This window comes from Rattus rattus, chromosome 5 (genome assembly GCF_011064425.1).
Source record: "Rattus rattus isolate New Zealand chromosome 5, Rrattus_CSIRO_v1, whole genome shotgun sequence".
Lineage (NCBI taxonomy): Eukaryota > Metazoa > Chordata > Mammalia > Rodentia > Muridae > Rattus > Rattus rattus.
The window spans coordinates 5,339,453-5,350,229 of NC_046158.1; the positions used below are offsets into that span (position 1 = coordinate 5,339,453).

The 10,777-nt window shown below is 48.9% G+C and overlaps 2 protein-coding genes across 2 annotated transcripts in view; one reads left to right on the top strand and one right to left on the bottom strand.

The window, feature by feature from the left end:
- Nucleotides 1–4,827, bottom strand: part of Nup188 (nucleoporin 188) — a 56,747-nt gene extending 51,920 nt beyond the window's left edge. The window contains exon 1 of the mRNA XM_032902870.1: nt 4,757–4,827. Coding sequence (XP_032758761.1) covers nt 4,757–4,788 — 32 coding nt within the window. The 5' untranslated portion in view covers nt 4,789–4,827. The remainder of the gene's footprint in view (nt 1–4,756) is intronic.
- A 50-nt stretch (nt 4,828–4,877) lies between these two features.
- Dolk (dolichol kinase) lies at nt 4,878–6,978 on the top strand. Its single transcript, XM_032902871.1, is given in 2 exon segments — nt 4,878–5,220; nt 5,223–6,978. Coding segments are annotated over 2 exon segments (1,608 nt in total). The 5' UTR covers nt 4,878–5,196; the 3' UTR covers nt 6,807–6,978.
- Nucleotides 6,979–10,777: the final 3,799 nt, after the last annotated feature.

A 10,777-nucleotide genomic window follows, 5' to 3' on the forward strand; every position in this document is an offset into this window, starting at 1 on the left:
CTGTTTGCTTGTTTGATTGATTGATACGGGGTTACTCTACGTAGCCCTGGCTGTCCTGCAATTTACTTTGTAGACCAGGCTGACCTTAAACTCAAGAGATCTGCCTGCCTTCTGAGTGCAAGAATTAAAGGTGTGAGCCACCCCGCCTGGCTCTGAAGAGGATTCTGCATTCTTCCTGCTCCTTGTAAGTAACCCCTCACCCGTGCACTGGTGCATGCATCCCTTTGGTCTTCTGTGGCTCCTCCTACACTGAGTAGAGGTGCATGTGTTGCATCTCCCCAGGAAAAGTCTGTCACCCAACAGCACATTACACAATCTGCAAAAAGGAAGTACTATGGGCTGATACTAACGATGCAGACTCCAGAGGAACTCACACCTACAAGACAGAATCAGAGGCACTAGAAACTGCCTCCAGAAGAAAGACTCGGTCCCACAGGCAAGGGAGGGAAGGAGTGTGCAGACACAACAGATGAGGCTGGTACTCACACAGCCGGCCTAAAGGCTCAGGAGGGAAACCGCTTCTACCTTTATCCTCCGGGAACTAAGTGTGCACCACATCTGAACTAAGTGGACAGGAGAGAAACTGAAGACAAGTGTGTAGCTTCAGAGGTGACTTTTTAAAAAACATACTGACTGGGCCTGCAAGGTGGTGTAGCTCTTGCTGCTAAAGCCTTGCAAGCCGTGTTCAGCCCCAGACTGTAGAGCAGAAGGACTAACTTGGATGTGTCCTTTGCTCACCGGCTATGACACCGAACTCATGCTCCCTCGTACACAGACACATACTAAGTTTGTTTTTGTTTTTTTAATGCATCGATGGACTATAAATGGGTAAAGATTACCCAGTTACTTACCACTAAGCCTAAAGAATTGAATCTCAGGACCAACTCCCCCTCCACACACACACAGTGGAAGAAAAAAACAGATTCTGGCAAGGTATTCCTGACCTCCACATGCACTCCTTAGCAAACACACACCAACATCCATACAATACATAAATAAATACATAAATGTAAAAATATACTAACATACAGATCACTAATCTAAAATTCTAGGAAACAACATAGAACTTTATTTCTCAGAGGCAAAGGGCCAGCCAGGTGGCTCATGGGCACAAACACTTGCTGATAGTTGCTACTCAAGCCTGGAGATCTGCACTCAATCCTTGAAGCCACATTAAGATGAAAAGAGAGTCTGGGAGGTGGTGCTACACGCGTTTAACTTAGGTACTGGGGAGACAGAGGCAGGCGGGTCTCTGAGTTCAAGCCCAGCCCAGTCTACAGAGTGAGTTCCAGGACAGCCAATGCTACCCAGAGGTCCCCTGTCTTGAATCTCGAAAAACCAAAAACCATGGAAGGAGAAAACAGAATTCTGGGGGCTGTCCTCTGACCTGCACACACACACACCATGGCACAAACAGAAAGAGAGAATGCGAGAGGGAGGAGTGGGAGAGATGACTGCTATTAGAGAGGACCTGGGGTTGGTTCCCAGCAACCATACCAAGCAGTTCACAAGTGCCTGTAACTCCAGTTCCAGAAGATCAACACCTTCTTCTGGCCTCTGTGGCCACTAACACACCTGGTGCACATAAATTCTTGCTGGTGTACACACAAATACATAAAATAAAATCTAAAAATAAATAAAAGCACATCAGACACTGCTTATTCTCCTTAGAGACATCCATCTGGTTGAAACTTTGGGGGGAAGGGGCTGCATTGGCTGCTCTTAGACAGAACCCAGGTTCAATTTCCAGCATCACAAGGTGACTTACAACCCTCTGTGATTTCAGATCCAAGACACTACACAAAGGTGATACACAGACATACATGCAGGCAAAATACTCACAGACATGAAAATAATAAATAAAATGTTCAAGAAAGAACATTTTAAAGACTTTTGGATGAAAAATAACACTGAGCTACTTGAGTCATTCTCATGAACATAGTCTTTTTTCTTATTATTTTTTAAAAATTTACTTATTTATTATATTTAAGTAGACTATAGCTGTCTTCAGACACCAGAAGAGGGCATCAGATCTCATTACAGATGGTTGTGAGCCACCATGTGGTTACTGGGAATTGAACTCAGGACCTCTGGAAGAGCAGTCAGTGCTCTTAACCACTGAGCCATCTCTCCAGCCCAAATCCAGTCTTTTTAAGAAACAGTTATATTCTACACAGAAACAAACACAGCCACTGTCTACCTGATTCCAGAAAGCACAGGCTCTCTTGTAAACTAGGACTTAAACTCAGTAGCAATAGCTTTTAACTTTTTTGAGACAGGGTTTTACTGTGTAGCTCTGACTGGCCTGGAGCTCAGAGATCAGCCTACCTCTACTAGGATTTAATGTGGGTACCACCACTGCCCTGATGGGATTTAATGTGTGCACCACCACTGCCCTGATGGGATTTAATGTGTGCACCACCACACTAGGTCCAGCAATAGCTTTCCAAAAATATCTTTACTTTTTCACACCCTTGCACTACTCAGGCTCTACGAACACATTAACTGAAGAACACCAAGAGACATCAAAATACCAATGTCCAAACCAACTTTCTGCCACATTCTGAGTGACTTTCACAGGATTCTGTGTGGTTGAGTGTCACTCCAGTGCCACTGGTGCTGGCTTCTCTGCACACACCTGCAAATGCAACAACAGAATGACTGGGGGGTCAGGGGGGATGTCACACTGCCAGACCAGTCACAGCTACATAGATCATCAGGTTTCATGGTTGCTCCACTACGCCTCTAACAACACAAGACTACAGAGATGGCTCAATGGATAAAGCATCTGATGAGAAGACCAAAGAACGCCCTGAATTAGCAAGCTCCAAATTCATTCATCGGGAGGGAGACCCCGCCTTGGTAAAATAGGGATGGACCAAGAAAAGCCTCCACAAGCACAAGTGTACACACACCTTGCACACAAGGATTAAGACGATTTCCATTTGGAGAAGTAGGAGCTTGAAATGACACAGTGACTTTTTTTTTTTTTTTTTTTTTTTTTCGGAGCTGGGGACCAACAGGGCCTTGCGCTTGCTAGGCAAGTGCTCTACCGCTGAGCTAAATCCCCAACCCCGACACGGCGACTTCTAAGACCAGTCATAAAGCAGTAGGTACAAAAACCAGGATGGACGTTTTCTTGCTCCAGATCTCGAGCTTTTGAAACACAGCCCACTACTCCAAACTGCTAAGACACATACTTTTCAGTGCTAAAAGTCATTGTGTTACTAGACCAAGGCAGTACCTAGAATCCTACTGCTAGGTGCCCTCAGGTTGTGACTCAGTACTAGAGTGCTTGCCTAGCATTCATGAGGCCCTGGGTTTGACCCCTAGGACCTCAAAACAAAAGTAAAATAAAAACCCTAGGTTCAGTTAAAGTCCTCCCTCCCTCAAAGATAGGTTTGAAGTTCCACAGAAAGCTAAAAGCCTGCTGGCAAGTCAAAATTTTCCTTTCCTTTTGAAAAATTCATTTTTTAAAGTTTTCATACAAGTATTTCTCCATAGCTGTGGATACAAGGCCTAGCATGAAACAACAGGGGGAAGAAAACCAAACTGGCCCCCACAAGAATCACACTTTATCCACAGAAAGCTCCAAAGAAATTGCTGCCCGTGGACGGTGAAGAGGCTACTGTAGAGAAAGACAGGCAATGTGATATTTACATGTTTGTCTGGGTGTTTAAGGGTTCAGCAGGGAACAATAGCAAATAAAACTAGCAGAGTCAATTCCGGGCGACATGGAATGTTTACATTTTAGGGGAGGAGGAGAGGTGAAGACACTTCTCATCTATAACGTGGATACATACAGAGGGCTGATTAAGGCTTTAGAGCCTTCGATCTGAATCCTCATGGGGATTATCACGAGGGGCAGACGAGGGGGACTGCCTATGTATGAACTGGACTTCTGAGTCCTGTGTAACAGGAGGTGCCTCTCCTAGTTGTGGAAAATGAATGAGATAAGGCCTGCAAGGCACTTTCCCGGGGTCTGGCGCTAGTAAGCGCTCTTTAAAGGCAAGTGGGGCTCTCGCAATCCATGTCTGTAATTTCCGCACCAAGGAGGCAAAGGCAAGAAAACAGGGATCTCAAGGCCTGCACGTGATACAAAAGATCTTACCTCAAAAAAGAAAAACAAGAAAGAAAGAGAAAGAGAAAGAGAAAGAAAGAGAAAGAAAGAAAGAAAGAAAGAAAGAAAGAAAGAAGGAAAGAAAGAACTCCGTGAGAACTATGTTTGTTTTGGGGTAATTCATCTTGTGTCCGAACCCTGGCACAGCACCCGGAATCATTTGGAAGATGAAGGCATGCCTGCTGATTTAATCAATATCGGCATTAGCCAAAAATAAAAGAAGGCGGGAACTAAGGATGCTCGCGGGAAGAACTCGCGGCGTGGGCAAGGCACACCCGAGGCGGAGCAGGGCACAGGGACAGCAAGGCAGGGATAGCGGTGGGGTGGATCTTCCAGAAGACCCCGAAATATCCCGCAGTGCCTACAGGGAGCGTAGTGCAGGAAGCGTGGGTGTATGGGGAAGACAGGAGGCATAGGGACCACGAAGAAAGGAGAGCGGCCGGCCCGCTCCAAAAAGTGTCCTCAGCCCCGCGAGCGGGAACGGTTTGGACCTAACCGCCTCCCCGGCAAGTGTCCGTCCACCCAGCCCGGGCCCGTCTCCGTCACTGCCACTGGGTCCCGTTTCCAACTCCCGCCCAGCTCCTACCCCGCGCCTCACGGCCACCCCCCACCCTCTCGCTGCGCCCCACTCCGCACCTCACACACGGCCCACCGGCGGCAGCCGCCATCTTCGCGCGCGCGTCCCAGCCCCGCCCCTATACGCTGCACCCACGTGACCGCGCACCGCCAGACCGGGGGCCTGGGTTTTCAATCACGTGGTGGTGGGCGTGGCTAGGATGGGGCTGTCAAGATGGCGCTGCCCTGGTGTGAGGCGAGTCCGCGGCGGTGGCAGTGGAGCCTGTAAGAGGTGAAGAGTGCAAACATCTGCTACACCGTAGGTTGAAAGCGGTGGAGGGTGACTGGGCGCCGGCTCCCAGGCCTCAGAGTGGCCCTCGGTGAAGCACTCTTTTGGAAACTGGAGAAGGTCGCTGCCTGGGTGAAATTGCTGCCCCTCAGCTTGGCGGGTTGAGGGCCCCAGAAGCCAAGGCGTCCCTAGTCACCAAGCTTCTTCTCCCAAGATACCCAGGCCTAGAGACATGACCCGACAGTGCCTCCCCAAGCCCCGGAGTCTGGGTTTGCGCTGAGCGGGTCAGTGCTGGCGGAGGCTGCAGTGGTGTTCGCAGTGGTGCTGAGCATCCACGCTGCAGTGTGGGACCGATACTCCTGGTGCGCCGTGGCCCTAGCAGTGCAGGCCTTCTACGTCCAGTACAAGTGGGACCGGCTGCTCCAGCAGGGGAATGCTGTTTTCCAGTTCCGAATGTCCGCGAACAGTGGCTTACTACCGGCCTCCATGGTCATGCCTTTGCTTGGGCTGGTCATGAAGGAGCGCTGCCTGACTGCAGGGAACCCATACTTCGAGCGCTTCGGCATTGTGGTTGCAGCCACTGGCATGGCAGTGGCCCTCTTCTCCTCGGTGTTGGCACTGGGCATTACTCGCCCGGTGCCCACCAATACTTGTGCCATCTCGGGTTTGGCCGGAGGTATTATCATTTATATTATGAAGCACTCGCTCAGCGTGGGCGAGGTGATCGAGGTCCTGGAAGTCCTGCTAATATTTGTTTATCTCAACATGATCCTGCTGTACCTGCTGCCCCGCTGCTTCACTCCTGGGGAGGCACTGCTGGTATTGGGTGGCATTAGCTTCGTCCTCAACCAGCTCATCAAGCGCTCTCTGACTGAAAGCCAGGGGGACCCAGTGGACTTCTTCCTGTTGGTGGTGGTGGTAGGGATGGTGCTCATGGGCGTCTTTTTCAGCACCCTCTTTGTCTTCATGGATTCGGGCACCTGGGCCTCCTCCATCTTCTTCCACCTCATGACCTGTGTGCTGGGCCTTGGTGTGGTTCTGCCCTGGCTGCACTGGCTCATTCGTAGGAACCCCCTGCTCTGGCTTCTTCAGTTCCTCTTCTACACAGAAACTCGCATCTACCTCCTAGCCTATTGGTCCTTGCTGGCCACCATGGCCTGCCTGGTGGTGCTGTACCAGAATGCCAAGCGGTCATCTTCTGAGTCCAAGAAGCACAAGGCTCCTACCATTACCAGAAAGTATTTCCACTTCATTGTGGTGGCCACTTACATCCCTGGTATCATCTTTGACCGGCCACTGCTGTATGTGGCCGCCACCGTGTGTCTGGCTGTCTTCATCTTCCTGGAGTATGTGCGCTATTTCAGAATCAAGCCCCTGGGTCACACTCTGCGGAGCCTTCTGTCCCTCTTCCTGGATGAACGGGACAGCGGGCCCCTCATCCTGACGCACATCTACCTGCTTCTGGGCATGTCTCTTCCCATTTGGCTGATCCCCAGACCCTGTGCACAGAAGGGCAGCCTCAGAGGAGCAAGAGCCCTGGTCCCCTATGCTGGGGTCCTGGCTGTGGGTGTGGGCGATACTGTGGCCTCCATATTTGGCAGCACCATGGGGGAGATCCGCTGGCCTGGAACTAAGAAAACATTCGAGGGAACTATGACATCTATATTTGCACAAATCATCTCTGTGGCTCTGATCCTAATCTTTGACAGTGGAGTAGACCTGAACTCCAGCTATGCTTGGATTTTGGGGTCCATCAGCACTGTGTCGCTTCTGGAAGCATACACGACTCAGATAGACAATCTCCTGTTGCCCCTCTACCTACTGATTTTGCTGATGGCCTAGTACCGAATAGCAGCTGTAATGGGGGAACGGAAATTGGGAGAATGAATGGTCCTCACAGCAGCTAGCCGCTTGGACACCAAGAACTAAGGGATGAAAGGCTGGCTTCCTCCCGGAAGATGAAGCCAGAAAGTTGATTCAGACTTAAAATAAAGAAGCAAAGCTCTCCTGGTTTTATTGTTGCTGATATTTAAAATACAGAAAAAGGCTAAAGGCATACACACCAATTCAGGGAAGTTGAATATGCTGCAGAGCCCCCATCTTATAATCTGGGTAGGGCATGGCTGGAGCACACCCTGGAGGCAGCAGAACAGAAAGCTTAATGCTTGGGTGTTCTGTGTCAAATTTGGTCAGAATCCTTGGCCATACAGCTTAACTGTATGGCCTTAAGAGAGTCTAAGCCTCAATTGTTCTGTCTGTAAGATAGGATAATGACAGCCTGACTCTCTGGATACTGGAAGTCTCTATTGGGAGGAGCTGTGTAAAGTATCTAAAGTATTCAGCCTGGGTGACAGTGAGATGGCTCAGTGGATACAAATACTTGCAACACAAGGCTGAGGACCTGAGATTAATACCTAGAACCCACACAAAGGTGAAAGGAAAGAACTGAGTCCACAGACTTGTGTTTGAACATTCACATGGGCATATTGGCTCATGCACACCTTCGCAGATGTCACACGCACATAACCTAATGATAATTTTAATTATTCAGACTGTGACCCACCCATGATGGGTCAGTATGGGAAAATGTCAGGATTACCCAAGGATAATCCCATCTCAGCCAAGATAGAAGGAAGATAGTTTGTACTTGGAAGCCAGAGTGACCTTTCCTCTCCTGGCTTGCCTCAGAGGAAAATCCCAAGAGGGAAAGAGCTAAACACACGAAGTGTTGCCTGCTTTGCCTAGGAGAACGGAAAGGAGGCCATAGGTCAGTCTGTGTCCATAGAAAAAGGCTGAAGAAGGGGTTGGGATTTAGCTCAGTGGTAGAGCACTTGCCTAGCAAACGCAAGGCCCTGGGTTCGGTCCCCAGCTCCGAAAAAAAAGAAAAAAAAAAAAAAAAAAAGGCTGAAAAAGCTGGCCCCACCCTGCCTCTGCTACCCGGAGGGAGGCAATAATAGCTAGGATGAACCCAACAGTCCTTACAATCCAGACCTGTCCAAACCTGTATTAATCTCTTCAGGTACAGAGTCCAGATCCACAGAGGCTGGGGACTTCCTGGAGAATTTGTAACAGTTCCACTGTAGGTGTGGGTGCAGGCTGTCTAGTCCTTTGCCTGAGTCTCCTCCTAGGGTCCACACAGAGCCTGGACCGAGGCAAGAACTTGGTAGACATTGACTAAGACTAAAATGGACAGTTGCCCATGTGAGAAGATAACAGCAGGGTTCCCAAGGCCTTCCCCGAGCGAGGCCAGGGGAGGTAAGAACAGGTCAGAAGCCAGGAATGTCTACTTCTGGGAATCACTGCCAAGCCCTTCCCCTCAGAGCACTGGGCTGCTCCTCTGGGGCCAATGAAAAGTAACAAGCCCTATCTTCACAAGTTCCCCTCTCTGTGGAAGGAGGTGGTCCAATGTTGGGGAAAGTGGCCCACCAACTCCCTGCTTGGTCTTGCAAAACACTCTGCTGGGCTTTACAGCTGGTAGAGGGCTAGACCTGGGCTATAGAAATGGCTGCCCAACACTCAACAAATGAGGACACAGAACTGTGCTGGGCCTCTCAAGTCGCTGAAAAAGGAGGGAGGAAGGCGAGTTTATAACCTGGCATTCAGGAGGAGACACTGAAGGATCACAAGTTTAAGGTTATCTTCAGCTACGTATTAAGTTCAGGGTCAGTTTGGGCTATGTGAAATGTTATCTCAAAAGGAAAAAAAAAAGTCTCTTTCTCTCTCTTTTTTTTTTTTTGAGATAGGCTCTCACATAACCTTGACTGGCCTTAAAGTTGCTAGTAGGCTGGCCTTGAACTCAGAGATTCCTGCCTATTCTGCCTCCCTTCTAGGATCAAAGGCATGTGCTAAAACACCCTGCTCAAAATGTTTTTTTAAGGTGTTACCAAAACAGCTCACTGGCTAAAAGCACTTGTCCCATGTTAGGGCCAGAGAGATGGCTCAGCTGCTAAGACAAAGTTCATAGAACCTTTGTGGTTAACAACCTTTTAGAACTCTAGTTCCAGGGTGATGGATTGACCCCCCTCTTCTGGATACCAGGCATACATATGGTCCAAGCAAAACACTCATCCACATAAAAAGGAACAGGAGAGGTAGCTCGGCGGTGAAGAGCACTGACTGCTCTTCCAGAGGTCTTGAGTTCAAGTCCCAGCAACCACATGGTGGCTCACAACCATCTGTGATAGGATCTGATGCCTTCTTCTGGTATGTCTTAAAATCGCTTCTTTTTGTTTAAAAAAGAAAAAAGAAAAAGAAAAAAAAAGAAATTAAGGCAGGAGTTCTTGGCCCAGGCCTTTAATCCCAGCACTTGGGAGGGAGAGGCAGATGGATCTCTTGAGTTCAAGGCCAACCTTGTATACAGAATGAATTCCAGGACACCCATGACTATATAGAGAAACCCTGTCTCAAAAAAAAAAAAAAAAAAAAGTCAAGCCACGTATGGAAGCATATACCTTTCCTTACTCACAGCACTGGGCATGCAGAGGTGGATAGATCTGTGAGTTCAAGACTGGGCTACACTGCAAGTTCCAAGCCATCCGAGCAATAGAACCTTGTCCAAATAGAATAAAACAAAACAAAACAAAAAAAAAAAAAACCAACCAGAAGTTGCTAGTAGCTCCATGACTGAGCGTTTGATGAGTATGTGTAAGGTCCTGCATCTTCACTCCCACCAAACACAGGGTGGGAGCCCATCCGGCAGTCACCAGGTAAGCAGGCAAGCCTGGCCTTGCCAATGGTCCACTTACTGAAGAAAGCTGGAAAACCTCAAGTCTCCCAATTTAAGAAGTGTAAAGTATGTGGACCAAGCAGTGGTGGCATACACCTTTGATCCCAGCGCTCAGTAGGCAAAGGCAGGTAGATCTCTGTGAGTTCGAAGCCAGCCTGGCCTAATGGTCTACAGAGGGAGTTCCAAGACAGCCAAAGATACACACACACACACACACACACACACACACACACACACACACACACACTTATCTCCAAAAACAAAAAGAAAATGTGTGTGTGTGTGTGTGTGTGTAGGTGTGTAGGTGTGTGTAGGTGTGATGTTGGTGTGTGACATGGGGCCCAAGGCCTCTTGTGCTTAAAAAAAACAAACAAAGCCAAGAAAATACATTCCAATCAGCTGACTCCTCTCCGTTTGTAATATCTGGCCAGTCCTCCACTAGGCAGTATCGGGATCTAGTAGTTCTGGAAGGTGCTGCTAAGTACACCAAGTCAAGAGTGACCGGCAGGCCCTCAGTGACTTCATTAAATAGGTCTGACAAGGCCTGAGAGAGAAGGAAGGGCCTGGCCTGAGATCCAGAGTCAGAAAGACCTAAGGCCAGGGTTCTTTCTACGTTCCTGAAGAGGAAAAAGGGTTGGAGGTTAGACACTCAGGCCTGGAGGGGACTGGGTATTTGTGTAACCTAATGAGGTCACTTGTCCTTTCCTGGTCTCTAGTCCTGGATGCATGCACATCACTGAGACCCTCTCCTTGTAAGAACTCGGAGATAAAGCCGTGCAGTGAGTTCCCACTAAACATTACTATCGTTATGTGTCTCCACACTAAGCAGGCTGGAATGTCCTTGATGGCTTTCTGCTATCAGTGAGAGAAGGCCGGTGGAGAAGCTACGTTTCAAAGTCATTTTGTGAGCCACAGAGGTCTCAGCAGCTAAGAACACCAGCTGCGTCTGCAGACAGGTATCCAGTTCCCAGCAGGCCCATGGCAGCTCACAGCCACCTGCAAGATCCTCTTCTGACCTTCACGGACACTGCACACACGTGGTGCACACATGTGGTGCAGACACGTGGTCAAAGTACCTACACACATA